The sequence below is a fragment of the Triturus cristatus genome, chromosome 8, assembly GCF_964204655.1.
Source record: "Triturus cristatus chromosome 8, aTriCri1.1, whole genome shotgun sequence".
Lineage (NCBI taxonomy): Eukaryota > Metazoa > Chordata > Amphibia > Caudata > Salamandridae > Triturus > Triturus cristatus.
In genome coordinates, this window is record NC_140591.1 from 830,058,618 (window position 1) to 830,077,352 (window position 18,735).

At 41.7% G+C, this 18,735-nt stretch overlaps 1 protein-coding gene across 2 annotated transcripts in view; it reads right to left on the reverse strand.

Annotated features, from left to right (window-relative positions):
- Positions 1-3,847: 3,847 nt before the first annotated feature.
- Positions 3,848-18,735, reverse strand: part of LOC146805135 (uncharacterized) — a 147,334-nt gene continuing 132,446 nt past the window's right edge. For both annotated transcript variants that reach the window (XM_085620473.1, XM_085620472.1), the window contains exon 7: positions 3,848-4,571. In XM_085620473.1, the coding sequence (XP_085476599.1) occupies positions 4,464-4,571 (108 nt within the window). In that variant the 3' untranslated portion in view covers positions 3,848-4,463. The remainder of the gene's footprint in view (positions 4,572-18,735) is intronic.

The window sequence follows — 18,735 nt, forward strand, 5'->3', positions numbered from 1 at the left end:
CAGAGCAATACCAAACAGATTTCTGAGACCAGCAACATGTGTAACCTGGGTGACTGACTACACTCCAGCAAGGGCAACCAGTCTTACTGATGCTCAATGTATTTACATTACTGACTGCAACCTCAAACCCTAAAAGTATTCCTCATTTATACCACTACACCTTAATTTATGGTGAAAACATAGTCCATATTATTTTACATGTTTGTATTTGCATTACTAAGTGCAACCTCAAACCCCACTCGGTTGTGAATACTGTGCATAATTCCACAGGATAAGCAGCTGGGTGTGTGCTAAGAGTCTGCTTCTGCATAAAAAAATAGCTCCCCCTTTCCTACTAATGCAACTGTAAAATTACCAGAGTAGTAAGCAATAAATCTCTGCCTGTAATTCCTCTTTGCACACAGAGTCATGTTTTCATATTAGTCTGAAAACGTAATTTCTTTGCCAATTTGAAACCACACTTACTACTCTTTTTTTTGGCAAGTGATAAATACTTTTACAGTCTGACACATTTTAAATCCACTTTTCAGATTCTTAAAAAAGCACATGTCCAAACTGCTTTTTCAGACCAGCAATATGTGTAACCTGGGTGACTGAGTACACTCCAGCAAGGGCAACCAGCCTTAGTGATGCTGAATGTATTTGCATTACTGACTGCAACCTCAAACCCCACTCGGTTGTGAATACTGTGCATGATTCCACAGGATAAGCAGCTGGCTGTGTGCTAAGAGTCTGCTTCTGCACAAAAGAATAGCTTCCCCCTTTACATCTAATGCAAATGTAAAATCACCAGAGCAATACGCAATAAATCTCTGCCTGTAATTCCTATTTGCACACAGAGTCATGTTTTCATATTAGTCTGAAAACGTAATTTCTTTGCCAATTTGAAACCACACTTACTACTCTTTTTTTTGGCAAGTGATAAATACTTTTACAGTCCGACACATTTTAAATCCACTTTTCAGATTCTTAAAAAAGCACATGTCCAAACAACATTTTCAGACCAGCAACATGTGTAACCTGGGTGACTGAGTACACTCCAGCAAGGGCAACTAGCCTTAGTGAAGCTGAATGTATTTGCATTACTGACTGCAACCTCAAACCCCACTCGGTTGTGAATACTGTGCATGATTCCACAGGATATGCAGCTGGCTGTGTGCTAAGAGTCTGCTTCTGCACAAAAAAATACCTCCCCCTTTCCATCTAATGCAAATGTAAAATCACCAGAGCAATACCAAACAGCTTTCTGAGACCAGCAACATGTGTAGCCTGGGTGACTGACTACATTCCAGCAAGGGCAACCAGCCTTACTGATGCTGAATGTATTTGCATTACTGAGTGCAACCTCAAACCCTTAAAGTATTCCTTATTTATACCAGTACACCTTAATTTATCGTGAAAACATAGTCCATATTATTTTACATGTTCCTCACATTTAAATTTCTCCCAAAACAGAAAATGATAAACACAACTTCAACAAAAGGAATTCCAATTCTATTATTCATTTCTTAATTTACCATATACATCCCCTCTCAAACTCTAAACTCACCTTTAAAATTAGTTAGTTGTGAAAGAAATGTGGCACTCAAACAGCAGATTATCAGAGCCAGGATCTCTGTTCTGTACACCTCTCTCCTCTCAGCAGAACCAGATAATGGCAATGTTTCCCTCTCTTTTTCCACACATATACATGTTAATTTCAAATCTCAGTGCTTCCCCCTTTTTTTCAAATGTAATCACACATTTCTATTGGTTGAAAACCAACCCTTTTCAAAAAGTACCCTTCCCCCAACTTGACTTCTGCCTAGTACCCTTCCCCCAACTTGACTTCTGCCTGCTACCATAGCAACAGCTCATGGAACACTGCTGTGTGGTGTCAGGTCAGAAGTTCAGCAGACAATGTTTCATTTTCAAAGTGCAAGAGTGCTTGACTTTTCAAACCTAACAGCAAATCCATAGTACTGTTCTTTGGTAACACATTTTTCTGTACCAATACAAAACATGCTTCTATAAATTTACACATACAGCCTAGTTTTTATTGTAGAATGGTATGAAACAGCCAATCAGTTTAAAAATAAAAATATATATGTATGCCTCCATTTCCAAACTGTCTTTCATTTCTTTTTACCATTCTACTGAATTACACCTCCTGAGTGCATCCAGTTCTCCTTTGAAGATGTTCACAGTGTGGATTGTAGGGCACAGCTATGTCTTCTGGAGTGAAAAGTATGCAGAGAAAACAGGTATGGTGAGAGACCTTGCTTTGCCAAATGTAGACATTAAATGGATTGGTCAGAGAGGGTTAAAGTGGCACCAATTGATGCCATTGGTGAAATCCTTCATGCAAATCCAACACCCTGACCTCATAATAGTGCACTGTGGTGGCAATGACCTAGGCACTTTGACTGGGGTAGGTCTGGAAATGCTTATGAAGGAGACCTTTGCACAACTGTTTTCACTTTTCCCTAAAACTGCCTTTGTGTTTTCTAACATATGCCAAAGGCAAAAATGGAACTGGTCCAATCATTTCTGTCCACAGATTGACAAAGCAAGAAAGCACGTCAACAAATTTGTTTCTGCTTTCCTCCGAGACTATGGTATGGGTTCCATTTACCACAACAACTTGCGTTACGACATGCAAGACATTTATAGAGGAGATGGTGTACACTTCAATGATGAAGGGAACAGAGTCTTCCTCTTGAACCTTAGACTCTGCATCGGTACTTACTTGTAGGTACCACTAAAAACTCACTTCATAAACACAACGGCTCTTTTTAGAGCCCCCTAATATCTAAACACTTAAATCTGCATTTTATTTCTTTTTTTATTTTTTTTCTACCGTACGCGTACGGTAAGCTCACCGTAAGCTTACTGTACGCGTACCCCGCGATTTTTTTTTAAATTAATAAATGGTTTTTTTGTACTTTTCTGTCCTTCTTTGACCCCCTTTCAAATGTTATGGGGTCTGTAACTCTATTCCTTGCCCCCTTTTCAAGTTATCACCCTTTTTTTTCTGAGTGAAACACACAAAATGGCGGCCGCCGCTTCCTGGTTTCGACCGATTCAAATGTTTACTAAGATCTAACAGCCAATCAGAATCGCGCTCGCACACGTCACCGTACGCGTACGGTAAGCGCACCGTAAGCGCACCGTAAGCGCACCGTAAGCTGCCACAGATATATATATTGATTTAAAGGCTATTTTCTCAGAATCTACTGAACAGATTTACACCAAACCTACAAAAGGCACTTCCTTGACCTGAGGACTACCTCTCTGCCAAATTTCATTTAACTCTGTTCAGCCGTTCGGGCTGTGGCTGTGTCTAAAGGTCCTATGGAAAAATGCATGGGAAAAACGTGTTTTGGGACCCCCCTTTTATCTCAGCCCCCGCTTGACGAATCCCCCCGAGACTTTCAGGGTAGGAGCAGAGCGCAGCGCCCCACCTATTTTGAAAATTTGGCGAGGATTCGTCGACCGGCGCCAAAGTTATTCAAAATAGAATATTGCGGTTTTCCTATGGAAACAGGGTCCTAACTATAACTACCTACTGGTGACCGCCAGTAGGTAATATATATATATATATATATGTGTGTGTAAATGTCTCACGCTGCAAGCAACGCAAGGTAGAGTCGCACTCAGAATCTTGTGATAGACAGGCAAAGGTATTTATTGACTTGACGCGTTTCGACACACAGTCTTTGTCAAAAAGTCATAAACTTGTGAATGGGCGGCCATGTCTTTTAAAAAAGCATTTCCTGTTTACAAATAGTAGACATAGACAACATTTCAACTTATGTCGGCAGATCCTGTGCGTTTCTTATAAGAAGACAGACTGTCAAATATCATTAACACAACTTTATCAACAACAATTGTAAAAACAATCAAATTGAATTTTCAAGTTGCTAGAAATCATGAATAAAAAACTGACATTACATGGTCGAAGTTTTAAACATCAACTCGTAAAAATAATGACAAAAATAATAATAGACACTGCCCAGTGGCAGAGAAACTACACATAAACGGTAGTGTTATCTCATCACTGCATTAGATAGCCCTGCAGATGCTGAGCCAAAGAGAGTGCAGAGAGCGGGCAAGTGCCGAAAAGGTGTGTATTAGCTAAAAAACACAGGTTTTGTGTCCTGGAAGGAAACGAAAAAAGGAAAAAGACAATCAATTTGGTCCGCCCTTGGTCATTATGTCGGTGAGAGAAGAATTAAAAAGGTAAATATCGGAATGGCATAGAGGCTGTGATTAAAGAAATTAAATAAATGTATGGAAAGGTCCAAGAACCTGGATAAGCAAATGCTAGATGATTTTAATCAAAGAGTGGGCAAAACAACATCGGATTGCAGAAGGGGTATGTAGGAGGAAGGGAACGAAAGAAGCAGAGTCCTCAAAAATGTATATATGTAGAGAGAAGCAAAATACATGTAGGTCAGCCTAAGTGGACATGGAGATCTTCCTCATGGTTGAGGCCTCCCGGGCTCTTGCTTTGTAGTTTCACTATGTACTCCAGTTCCAGGCGTTGCAAATGACGTTCCCGATCTCCTCCTCTTGTTGACAGTATGACCCTGTCAATGCCAAAAAATTAGATTTTAGTAATGACATCTTTGATGTTTGGATGCATCAAAACGCAGTGTTTGGCTATGGCATATGACATATCACCATTTTTGATTGCGCGCAGGTGTTCCAGCACACGTTTCTTCACCGGGAAGATTGTGCTTCCCACATAGCGTAGGTCACAGATGCAATTCAAAACATAGACAACATATTCTATGTTGCAGTTAATGAAGCAGTTGATTTTCCCTGTTTTCCCATTGGCCAGAATGAAGGTTTTGATGTTTGTACTGCTATTACATGCTTTACATCTACCACATTTGTGGAATCCTGGGAGTTCCTTCAATCAGGTTCCACGTGGCTTCGATTTGATAGTAAGGTGGCTATGTACTAGAATGTCCTGTAAGGACTGGCACTTCTTGTATGTTATGTGTGGGGTTGGACTAACTATTTTCCCTATTACAACGTCATTTTTGACTATGTGCCAATGCTTCCTTACTATCTGGTGAATTTCCTGTGAAGCATGATTGAAAGTGGTAATGAGTCTAACCTCATGTTTGCCACTGTCCTTCTCTTTGGGAATCAAAAGGCTGTTCCTACTTCTTTGTTCTGCCTCTTTTTCGAAAGAATCTGTGGTGCTGCAATTGCGCTTTGCTCTTAAGAGTTCCCGTAGGGGATACAGTTCTTGAGTCCTTTTGGATGATGGCTATATGCATGTAAAATGCTATTGCTAGATGTTGGTTTTCTAAAGAGGCTAGTGTTCAGTGTACCCTGTTCTACCTACACTAAAATGTCAAGAAATTCAATGCTGGTCTGATTGGTTTTACTGGTGAATTGTAAATTTAATGTGTTCACCGAGAGACCTTGGATGAAAGTATTCAGAGCACTTTGTGGACCATCCCATATTAGAAAAATGTCATCTATGTATCGGGTCCACATCATGACGTTATGCATGTACTGTATGTTACCGTCGTGCCACAGGTGTTCCGCCTCCCACCACCCCATGAAAAGACAGGCGTACGATGGAGCGAAGCAACTCCCCATCGCAGTACCAGTGTATTGCTCATACCAATCATCCTCAAATAAAAAACAATTGTTATACAAGCAAAATTGTAATATGCGCAACAATATTTCAGTATGATCGTACATAGTGGTCGGCCTATCTCTGAAATAGTATTTACACGCTTGTATGCCTAAGTCATGTTCGATGCATGTATACAATGCAACCACATCAATTGTTGCTAGGATGTAAGTGTCTTTCCATGGAATTTCCTGTACTTTTGATAGGAAGTCCATAGTGTCCCTGCAGTACGATGGTAGGTTCAGGACATAGGGGCAGAGAAAATAGTCAAGGTAGATGGATGTGTTTTCAAGGAGACTCAGTTTGGCCAATATAATGGGTCTACCGGGAGAGTCAGATGAATGTTTGTGTACTTTTGGCAGCATATAAAATACTGGGGTGACGGGTTTTTTGACCAGTAAAAATAGAAATTCATTCTGGCTCAGCATATCATCCTCACACCAAACATTCAGTAATTTATGGTATTCTAGAATGGTCTTGTTGTATCTCGCCAGGCTGGATCTCAGATAACAGCCTGAAAATTCAAGTTGTCTCTTGGCCTCTGTTCGGTATTTATTAATATCTCAGAGGACCACATTACCCCCTTCATCAGAGGGTTTGATAACAAAGTCTGTTGCTGCCTTTAATGACTGCAAACCAGCCCTTTGGGCAGCAATGAGATTCCTGGCAAAGTGATTGCCCTCATTTTTCCATAAGGACAACAGGTCACATAGGACAGCCCCATGAAAAGTATCCAGTCCATCATGTAATGCTACAGGATTAAATTTGGAAATGGGTTTAAAATCATTTCTGGATCTTTCGCTCACCTCCATACCCATGTTAATAAGGAGGTCCCGGTCTTGCTCCCAGTCTCTCATACCAAGTTGTATTTCCCTCATATCTGCCATAGTGTCAATATCCCTTAGTGAAAGGGTTTCATCCATCGGGACCTGAGGAGTGATCATTGGTATGGTGTTAGGGGTAATTTCAAAAGTTTTAATTTACGTAGAAACAGAAAGAGATCAATGCGGGTTTTGGCAAAGTCAAGGTTAGCAGTGGGGCAGAAGGATAGCCCTAGTTCCAAGACCGATCTCTCCTGAGATGTAAGAACATGGGAGGAAAAATTAATGATAGTAAAATTGGAGTTAATTTGCTCACCCATCATTTGTTCCTCTTGGATCGCCTGATGCCTCTCCCATGTGGCGTTAAGTCGTCGCTGGCCTTCGCCCCCTCTCCTTGTTCATCCCCCTTGTCTTGTCCTCTGCCTCCTCCTTTTCCTCTTCCCCTGGTTGGTTTTTTGGAAGCGCTGAGGCTCAGTTGCATAAAACGGTACTCCTCCAATGATGTAAATGGTCCTCTTTGTAATGCAAGGGTTGTGTTTCTGTCCTCATCGTCTGAGGGCGCAGCGGAACTAGAGCCCGAGGTCTCAGATTCCTGTGCTCGAAACGTTTCCATTTTCTTATAATCCTTCCTGATTGCGTCATATTTTTTACTGAAAGTGAGGATACGTCCTTGTGCATAATCATTTCTGTCCCTCATGAATTTCCAACGTTTTCTTGACTTTATCCCATCTTCATATTTTGTGAGTCTTGTCTCCATTTCTTTAATAACTTAGTTATTTCTTCTTGGTTGGGCATTTTGCTAAGTGCTTATATATATATTTTCTGGGTAAAAGCCATATGTACTCAGCATACGGGTAAGAAGTATAAAAATAAATACATATTTCATATTATACAGCTTAATCTATATGCAAAATCAATAAAATAAGACAAAAGAGAGTGCATAGCAAAGATAGAATTGTCTTAAAAAACAGCTCATAAAGTGCACAGAAAAAGATGAGGGAGAAGACCCCAAATGGTTTAATCAAATCCTACGGGCTAGCTCTGCCTCTTCAGGCAGGAAGTATTGTCCCCACAGTCTTTCAAATGTCTTTACTCCCCCAATTTGTACTGCATACTGCTGTTCACTAATTTTAACTCTCCTCATATTCTGTAGCCAATCACTCATTGTAAGGATAAGCTGAGTTCACCATTTTTGAAGTAGGAGGGACCAAGCTACAGCTGTAGCTATATATACTAATTTTACCCATTTATCGGACAGCTCTAACCTTGGATCGTACCCTGCAGCTCTCAGCCTTATGGTCGAAGCAATATTAACCTTCCATTCCCTTGCAAGATACAGAAAGATTTCAGCCCAAAAGCTATGAACAATGACCAATCACGAGCATCCAATTCACGGTAAAATGGGCTGTACATCATGAACAGTTACACAAAAGGCTGGGATTAATTTGTGCTACAAAAACTGGGGTTCTATAAAGGAGACTTTTAGAGAGAAAAACATTTGACGCCAGTTAGCCCCCCCTCAGTACAGTAAAGCTCAATAAATGAAATTCCTTCCACATCTTACTTCTAATATCCAAGCCTTCGTACTTGTCCCATTTAATTATAGCTTTTTTAGCAAGGTCAGTGCTATTGATAATGGAGAGCATGTTTTTCCATTCTCCTAGCTTCCTCAGTTTCCCTCTATCTATTAACACAGAAACCAACTCTCTGCTACCGAGGATCTGGCCTAAATCTAAATTAGACAATATTTTATTGAGTTTACTAAAATCATCCTGTATGCGCTGTCAGACTTCTGCTAAATTCTGCTATCTAGCACCCCACCAGAAAATCTGAAATTTTCCTATATCCCGCATTCCCCCACTTTTGAACAATTTGAGATGCAAGCTTCATCCCAGGTTCAATATCTACTGCTTCGAGAAGTGTTGCCACATTAATGATGGGTATACCATGTCTCCTATAAAACTCCCCCGCTTCAGAAAGAACCACTTTAAACTCTTATAGCGGACTTTTTTGGGTATCCTAACAGACTTTCGCATATCTATGATATGTAACTGTTTAAAAATCGTGTATTAAACCTAGACATATATTGTGCAAAATAGGCAAAGTAATAGTCTTTAAGAATAGAGAGTGCCAACCATCTATCCTCCTGTGGTTCATATAAAGTGCTTAGTGCAATTCTGGCTGATTTCCCCTGCGAGATAAAGGAAGAGAACATTGACTCTACAGATTTTTTAAAAAGCAAGCAACTAAAATCATGGGATGGATGGATACAAGAAATTGATTTGTGGAAGGACCGACATTTTAATAAAGGATACCTTCCCAAGAATGGAAAGCAGAAGAGAATTCCATCTAGAAAATAAATCCTGAACCTTTAAAAGAAGAGGGGCGAAAATAAGAGCATACAGATCCTCAATCTTGGAAGAGTACCTTATACCTAAGTAGCGCTTTGGGTGTACATTAACACATGGGACCAAATCCGGGTGTAAAGCCTCGGAATTACAGCCACACAATATTATTTCTGTCTTTTTCTTGTTAATTTTCTACCCTCCCAACTTTTCATACTTAAGTTCAAAAACCTTTTCTTGGATCTCCCTTCCACTATCCAAAATTAACATAATATCATTGGCATATAGTTTAATCTTATTGATCTGCGGAAGGGGAGGACGTACACTCATGTTTCCTCAAATTGCTCTGGCTAATAGCTCACTAAAGAAGGCAAACATAATAGGAGATAATGGGCACTCCTGCTTTGTGCCATGCAACACATTTATTTGTCCAACTTCTACTGAGTCAACAATAATACCAGCTTTTGCTTTACAGTACATATTATATATGAGCCCTGTGATCCGGGTTTCCCAGACCACAAGGTCAAAAGCTTTGTCTGAATCTAGCAGAAGCACCAAAGCTTGTATATCGTTAACTGGGAAATAGTCTACAGCTTCAGACAGATAATGCGTATTTGTTCCCAGCTGCCGGCCTGCTATGAAAACATTCTAGTCTGTATGGACCAATCCAGAAGCTGTTAAGTTGAATCTCTTAGCAAGCATTTTAATAATGATCTTAAAATCTGTATTTAGTAATGAAATGGGGCGATAAGAGCTTGGATCCTCAGCATCCTTCCCTTTCTCCAAAAAGCTTAGAACATTCCCTTTAAAAAAAGAGGGGGGTATAACACCCTCTTGTAGCATTACTTTGGCAAGCGATAAAAAATAATCAGCCAGGACATCTAAAAAAAGTTTTAAAAATTCCCCCGGAAATCTATCCGGGCCACAAGCTTTGCCATCGGGAAGATTCTTAATAACCTCTATCAACTCCTCCTTAAGGAATGGTCAAAACATGCCTGCCCTCTGATCTGTGGTTAATGTTGGGATATTAGTCTGCCAAGAATCTATCCAGAGAAGACAAATCAATCATTTGTGCTTATGCATATATCTGTCTATAATGCTCCAACATAATTTCTTCAACTTTCTCTGGTTCCCTACTCGTATTTCCCATAGTTGGGCATTTTAAAGCCTGTATCCTGTTCTTAGCAGCCTGTTTATACGCCTGCATGGCTGAAAATATTCCCGTAAAGTTACATTCCTCATAAATCTTTTGTGAATGGGCCTGCCTCAGCGTGGCACATTTTGCATAATATGCTTTGCTCATTGCCCACCTAGCAGTGTCGAACGCCCTTTTATTGACCCTTGATGAATTCCTCTTGAACCTGTGGTAGCTCTGCTGTAACTTTTGTTCTAAAATTAGCTTTTGCTTTCAGGCTAATTCCTGCGTCCTTGCTAATAACTCATCCTCTGATGAAAGCCTCAATGCTCAGTGGTGCGGTCTTATAATTTCTCATCAAAAATTCCCTTATCTCCTCATTAAGAGTTTGCTCCCACCCTTCCTCCTGCAGATATTGTTTATTCAATAGCCACCATCTAGGACCAGCCGGAGATTTACCTACTGCTATCTCAAGAATAATCATTGCATGATCCAAAAACCCATTAGTTATAGCACTGGGATACAGTTACACATACAGTGTTACCAGAGGCGCAACTAGAGCCAAATTTCGGGGGGGGGCTCAGAAAATATTTCGGGGGGGGGGGCTGAATCTTTAAGCAGTGGAGCTGCAGGGGCTCTTAGAAGGGGTGAGCAATAGGCAGAGTGGAGCTGCAGGGGCTCTTAGAAGCGGTGGAACAACAGCAAGGCCTCATTAACATGCAAATGGTCTTTTAAAGACCTGTGAAGTGCTCGGGTGCGGTTGTGTGTGCGCCCGGGAAGCTCTCTCATCCGGGGCTGCCACACACGACGGGGGGGGGGCTGAAGCCCTTTGATTCCAATGGGTGTTGCGCGCCTGAGTGTTACAATTGTGAACAATGACAGGTGTAAACAAAACAGATGGTGGCTGAGGAAAAATACAAAAGCAGGTTTCAAAACAAAACAAGAATACACAACAAAACAATTGTGTCCTCATTTTTTAAGACCACACTTCATTTATCTATGTGTTGAAACCACGTCGACACCAGTAGTGTGGCCTTAATGAATGAGGACACAATTGTTTTGTTGTGTATTCTTGTTTTGTTTTGAAACCTGCTTCTGTATTTTTCCTCAGCCACCATCTGTTATGCTTACACCTGTCATTGTTCACAATTGTAACACTGTCTGTGTAACTGTATGAGCGCCATTCTCATTGTATATATGTTTTTGATATGTCTGTTTTGATAACATTAAACAACAGTTTTGAAAATCAGAAAAATGATTTGTACACGGGTACCGTTTGTCATTGAAGTTTCACAGTGGGGTAGCACTTTTTCCTTTTCCCTCTCTCCTTAATTTAGGTCCCTTCCTAATTTTAAACAAAAAATGTATATTTTGTTTTTGACACTTGAACCATTGTTTTATCTTCAACTAGGGCATAAAATCTGGCAAATGTTATAAGCCTAAACTGTACTGAGCAGCTCACCCAGCACCAGCGGCCCTCATTATTGCTGGGGCTGTTTACTACTTCTACCCCCGCCCCCAGCCCTTTTGCTAGGAAAATCGCTGTTCCACGTTGGGCTGCATGGGAGGACGGAAACCTTCTATATGCTGCCTAGTTTTTAAACATCGAAAATGTTCTCAGCTTCTTTACAGGGATATGAGTTTCCTGAATCAAGATCACTGCCGGGTTTTCAGCGATAGTCCACCTTTCTACTGCCCACAATTTGTTAAAATTATTAAGGCCATTTGAATTAAAAGAGGCTACTTTTAGTGAGCTACTCATATTGATAGTTTATTCTTGAGTAGCTTTTATCAAGCCCTTCCTGCACCTGGGCTCCACCCCTATAATAACCTTTCCCCCCAAGTAAGGTCTCACTCCCCCCCCCTTTGGTTCCAACTTTACCTTGCAGTAAATTAATAAGGAGGTACATTTGGTGGTTGGCCCGCCCTTCAATAAAAAAATAACATTTTACTCTGCTATCCCTCTCACTTAAACTAGACAATTGCATACTTGGATCCATTTTTATCACACTTGCCACCCCAGCCCTCCACTTACCTCATGCCCCCAAAACCTACCTCCTGCACCACTCCCTCCCCTAAGCCACGGTGAATGATGCACCATCACACTCATGCCTGACATGCTTCTCCAACCCTGAAAATCTTGGCACCCTGACTTTGTGCCTAGATCTGCGACCTGCCCCTGCTCCCCCCTACCCCGCCAGGATTCTAAAGGACAAGAGAAAAACCATAAAGAGAGAGCATAATGAAAGCATAAAAATAAATACTAAATCCTAATTCAGACCTCTCACCCAAGGATCCCAACACACCATAATAACCCAAAGGCTATTCAGCCCACATTGTTTAGCATGAAATCCTCTCCCGAACCCCTTGTCCAAAAAAAAAAAAAACCCAGTCCCTGCGCCTAATTTCTCATGTAACAGTAAGACATTCCATAGTTCCGGTCACTGGGCTCTATCAGCCAGACCACAGCCAAGACCTAAACATTCCGGATTGAATAGGGCTTCTTTGAAATGTGCTGTAGCAGGTCCTGTGCCTCAGATACATTGCAAAACACGTGAATTTGCCCCTTTACCAACACTTTCAGTTTAGATTGCAATCATCGCCAGGGCTCATCGTGCCTTAAAAAGATGGAGCATCTTTACAAACTCTTTCATCCTCCTAGCTGCGGAAGCTGACATGTCCGAAAAGATATGACAGAGTGGGATCTCTGGAGTAGTAAACTGCCTCTACTTAATTGCGTTAGGTACACGAAGAGCTCTTGTGAGCGTGAGGTTCCCTGAATACTCAGGAAGAAGATGCATTTTAATGAAAGCATTCACCCACTGTAGTGTGTGCTGTCTCTCTAGCTCTTCCGGAATACCAACAATGTGTAAATTAGAGAGCCGGAGTGATTTTCTAGTTCCTCCAATTGGCCCACAATTGAAGCCTTCTTTTTCTGAAAAATAGCAGCCTTTTCCTGCAGAGCTGAAACCTGATCTTCTAACTGGGAAATCCATACTTCCGCTTTTTTTAACCTCTCTGGAATCTGAGTCTCCCCAATCTTTGAAAGACGTGCGTGCAGGGCTGCAACTTCTGTAGTTTGAGAGACATTCAAGTCCCTAATTTCCTCCAAAATAAGATTTAACATAGCCTTTGTAACCCAATGCATAGTTGATGGAGGGCTCCCCTGAGAAGCCTCATCACCAAATAAACCTGAGTTCCCCTGCGCTGTGTTGCTTCCTAACTCCTTCTGCTCATCATGTGCTGAATTTTGAGATGCTGCCAACTGGGTTGATGATGGAACTAATTGAAATACCTCTGGATTGTCCTTTGGCAGAAACGAGAAGGGTACTTGCAAGGACTGCAGTTTCTCAGATTGGGCAACACCCGGGGGAGCAGCTGGGCCCATCAGCGACTTGGCCTTTGCAAAGAGAAGATATTCCATAATTTCTGTAGGTTTAAGTAGGGTAGTGTCTGGTTCCCATTTAGCCTCCATTAAGCTTTGCTCTTCGTGCTAGTTGAGGGAGGTTTCCCCAATTACCGGACTGTTAAGGCTCTGGATATGACTCATGGTGGTTTCCTCCAAAATCTCCCTTCCAGGTGTTGCTGGTCCAATAAAGTGCTTATATCCTTTTCGTGTTCCTCAGTATTACTTGGGAGAGTATAGTTTTTGCGAGCGGATGCAGTACAACTAGCTTGGTCTGTAGCCTGTCCTACTCACTTTGTGAGCCGCTGGACCAGGATAGATGCATTGAGATGTGTCATAGTTAAAGTGTTAGAAACCTTGGAATGACTTTGCATTGTTACACCTGGTACTTAGTCCTTAATATTGCCTCCCCTCCTTGCCTATCCACTGTTATCCGCTGCAAAGCAGTATATTATCAGTGTAGCTAGCAGTCCCAATTAGCATCTTCTGCTGTGACACAACCTAGCGACCCCCTACCCGTTAGTGCTACCCCACCCTGTATACAGTAAAAGGAAACAGATCACATGCACTTACCCCCGGAGAAAAACCTTGAGGTCACACTACAGCAAGGAGGAGGAACTCAGAAGCATGAATTGGAGTTCATATCCAGCGGGACAGGTATGTCCTTCAAACCTTATTTTACCCTCTCTCTCCATAGATCTCTTAAAAAATTGTCTGCCAACAGAGAAGAGCACCGCAACTCTCTTGCGCCCTTCAAAAGCACCAAAAAAGTGCTTTGAGGACCTAAGAGAATGGTGAAGAGCCCCTTATGGCTCTCAGTGAGCCTTCAAAAAATATCTGCCAGCTGCCTACAAGCCGCCCGGTTCCGTGGGCAGCATTCGTGACCTAACTTATTTTTCCTGTCAGCGCTGCTGCTGACATCTTGTGCTCGAATGCTTGTGCTCGGCCGGCAGTATCATGGCCGCATCCTGATGTGGAGGGGGGTGGGGCGCTGGCACTCTCAGCCGCAGACCTCCATCAACAAAGTTTTCTATGGTTTATTAAGTGTCCTTTTTCATGTCCAACTAAACAACCATCACATCAAAGTACAGCAAATTTGCCTTTTATGTTTTCCATTACATTCCTTTGGTGCCTGGAGTGTTGAAGAACTTCATATAAGTACACATTTTCTAGATGTACTCTTCTTTTTGGGTAATATGTATCCAACATGTTGCATCTTTTTAATGTCAGATCTTTACGGGTCAAACTCTGCTAGATACTGAATTGCTGTGAAATAATTTAACACTCTATTTTACGTGCTTGTTAAGCCTAGACTAACCCAAACAAGTCCCCTAGACTTCAAGAATAAACTGGCTGAGCTCAACCTGTCACAACATAAAGAAGAACCCATCTCCCTACGGGATAGCATTTTTAAACAAAGCTGTACAACATTTTTGTTAAACACTTTTCTGCAAAAATGTCCTGCCACATCTCTTTCATTTCAGTCTTCTCTGATTTTGTAATGTACAAAGTCACATAATGAGCACCAGCAATGGAGCTGTCTGCAACAAAGTGAATGTCCATATTTGCATTCCGCATTTTAAGAATTACAATCTTATAATCATTAATGAACTTGGAAGCCCTGCTCTTAGATTGTACGTATTTTTTAGTGATTTCCGCGTTACTGTTTCACTCACTGCTGACAAAAATCTGTTGACTCTTCCTTGTGAAATAACTGGTGGTGGAAAGCCAAAACGTTATCTTGTGTAAAATCATCCTTGGCTTCTGTATTTTTACCGAAAGTAATTTCCACATCTATGTGTTTGGAAAAGCAGAACCTTTTCTCTCAGGCTTCGTCAGTAGTATTTTTTGGAATGGCGCTTGCCACATACTGTTGTATGAAAGACAGCACAAAGTCATTGCTCTCTCAGCATCTTTTATCCATAACAGCATGGGAATATGAGGAGCACCTCTTGCTTGGTACTCTTTACGCCAGAAGAAATCAGTTACTTCACCAAGAGGAGGCTTACTTTAGTTGCAAATAAAAGATAACAAGGCTTGGAACCTGTCGGTAAAATATCTGCGAGCAGAAGCAGGATCTAAAGAGCAAAGTTCTCCTACTGTCTTTATGTTGATGTCCTCAATGTTTGAGTTTGCCTCCTTTAAAAAATTTGAGCAGGTTATCCCATGCATATTAAGCACAACTAAGTGTGATAAACCAAGTTGACGTGCCCAGGTTTCTCAGCATGCATTTGAGTTCTCCATGTCGACGATACCAATACTCGTTAGTGCCATGTTGGACCGCTATCAAATTAAATAATTTGTATTCTAAGTTTTCTTCTTTTTCTTGAATTTAATAAAAAATTCCTTTGCTGTGAGATTTTGATGATTAACACTTGTCTTCAGTATGTGATTCACAGCATATAAAAAAGTCCAGACAAGTCGCTTTCAAACAGAAGATGGAATATATATGGAATGCACTGATGTAATCTTGGATCCTCTGAGTATAGTCATGTTGAACAGTATATAGCTGCTGGTATCTGCAAGTCATCATAGTGGCCTCCTGCTCTAGTGGGAAACTGTTGAGGAAAACAACGCGCCTCTAAACGTTTTCCCATACACTTAAGGAAGCTCCTTTTGCTTGTTTCATTTGAAATAGCTCAGTAGCATTACCAATGTTTCCTTTACATTGTAGGGGATGGATGTTGTAGTGTTCATAAATTTGTTCGGATCTGGATTAATCCACTTTTTCAATCTTTCCACATGATGCTAACATCTCATCCTCTATACAACTTACATTTTCAGCGACATCAACATTTGTATAGTAAATATTATTTTTTGCTAGGTATCATGTTGCTTTTTGACCTTAATATTATCTACTAACTCTTGCCATATTGTTCTACTCTTTGTTGGAACCATTTACCATATATATATATATATATATTTTTTTTTTCAGCCACTCTAAATCAGCAGATCCTCGTGTAGTAATGCGGGGGCCATGCTGAGCCCTGCAATGGATCCGCGGATTTCGATAGCATCCAAAAAAAACTGTTTTTCCACATTTCTGACCCGAGGACATACGCTCAGCCCTCTTTATAACATGTACAAGGGGTCAGGAAGCCTCTCACCGCACCCATTCATTCAATTTGCAAACACATTTGCAGCCCTGGGGACCATTTTCCCCACAAACAAAATGGGGGCTGCAACTTTTCTGTGAAGGTGCGGCAAGCCAATCAGGTACGATGTGAATCCACAGATCCCCGTGGGTGGAATGGGCTGAGGATCCGCATCCCCATATATACAAATTTCTTCTCCAGTTAATATATCTAAAACTACTGAATAGATTTACACCAAATAAGTGAAAGCTTGATCTGCTTAACAAAATCTACCTTTCTGCCCAACTTGGAGTAATTCCATCCAACAGATTGGGCTGTAGGCTTGTTCAAAGGCCTGATGGTAATTGTGTACCCCGCTTTTTCTCGGCCCACTCAGTGATTCCATGAGTGATGTCACTGACCATGTCATGAGTGATGTAATATGTGAGGTCATAAGCAGTGTTTTGTGGGGGCATAATTTATAGTTAGTTCAGCTAACTATAATTGCTGATGCTCTCTAGTTTTGTACGAGTGAAGTATGAGCCTAACTATAAAGTCCCTGTAACCTTTGTTTTTTTTTTGTGAATTGCTAAGATTTTTTTAATTCTATTTCCTAACTATAACTAAGTGTGGGCAGTTAACTCCACTCTGCTGACAGAGTTTGCGGAATTATGCGACTCCGCACTCCACTCGGAATGTGGAGTTCAGTGAAAAGCTCTGATTCCGACTCGTAGCCGAGTTTGCCCCCACCACATTAGTCAGGGATATCTCTGATTAACTGATTTCTGACAAGGAGGTGGGGCTGCCAGAAAGTCCATAGCTCTTAGGAACTTTCCTGGGCATGCACAATTGTCGTTCAGGCCTCCCCCTCCTTCGCACCCCCCACCCTCCTATGCTGTCTACCATGGAAGCCGCCATCTTGGGAGAAGCTAAGAGAGTGGCCGAAAAGAAACTGCGTGACTGGCAGCCTGGGTCTCTCTGGTCTGGCTGCAAGCATATTGGATCACAGTTCACAGGAGGAGTTGTGGACCCACAGTGGAAGAGGCTTATGTAGGAGCAGCTGTTTGCATTCAATAAGGTGAGTGTTGCAAACTGCTGCCTCAGTTAATGTAGCCTCATTGCATGTTCTAGACACAGTGCTGTCTCAGTTGGAAAGCACACTGTCTCACCTGCAACCAAGTAAGGCAGGAAACCAAATCTTAAATTGTTTTAATAAATAAGAAAAGGAGTTACGAGCTCGCTGCAGCAGAGCACGCCCAGCCACCTCAGGCGCACACTGCAGTGCTATGAATTGACGCTGCACCGGCTCCAGGCAGCAAGGGGAGTCAAAGTGAATTACCAGCTTCTTATCCTGAGTACGGTATACAGAAACAAACAGTGTGTACCCGACTGTCCCTCTGCTCTTTCCAGCACATAGCCTCCACACTCTGATTTCCAGTTGGCCCTGGTGCAGGGATTATCATAACTACAGGTAAAATTACATTTTGCCGTTTCGGTATGCACTCTCCCCTTATGGCATGGCAATTTATTCTATTCTGGAACTCACAGGATGCCTTAAGCTGTCTATTGTGGCCTCAATGTGATAGGTAATCTGCCTTCGATCTAATATCACTTAGGGGTGGGCAAGTGGAGCAACTGTGCCTGCTTGCGGAACTCCATGGAATTCCACAGAGTTTTTATGCAACTCTGAGGAATACTGCATAGTGCAACAATGCGAGCTCCGCCCACCCTTAACTATAACATCTCTGTAACCTTTGTTCAGTGAATTCTTATTATTAATCAAATGAAGTGGTAGGTTGTTGACAGATCCTCCCTGTTTGACTTGGCCCTTTTTGCAGGATCATCCCTGAACTTTTTGCCTTCCTCCTGGTTTTTTCTTCTGACCTGGTGTTGGTGGTTTTAGGACTCTGTGCACTTTATCACTGCTGTCCAGTGTAAAGTGCATGCTGTCTCTATGGTAAAAGTGGTAAGATTGGACTAAACCTGTTTGGCCTATTTAATTTACCTATCAGTCCCTTGTAAAGTGGTATCTCATATACCCAGGGCCAGTAAATTAAATGCTACTGGTGGGCTTGCAGCTCTGCTTGCGCCACCCACCAAAGTAGCCTTTCAAGCCTCGTGCAGTTTACTGCCCCTGTGATGTGGCACATAAAGTGGTTTCCACGTTCGAGACTCCCCTTTGACTACATATCAGTCACACATAAGGTAGGCCCTGACTAGCCCTAAGGGCAGGGTGCACTGTAGGTAAAAGGTATGACGTGTGCTTTAACTGTGTGGCATGTCCTGGTAATGACAAACAGCCATTTTGGTTTCTCA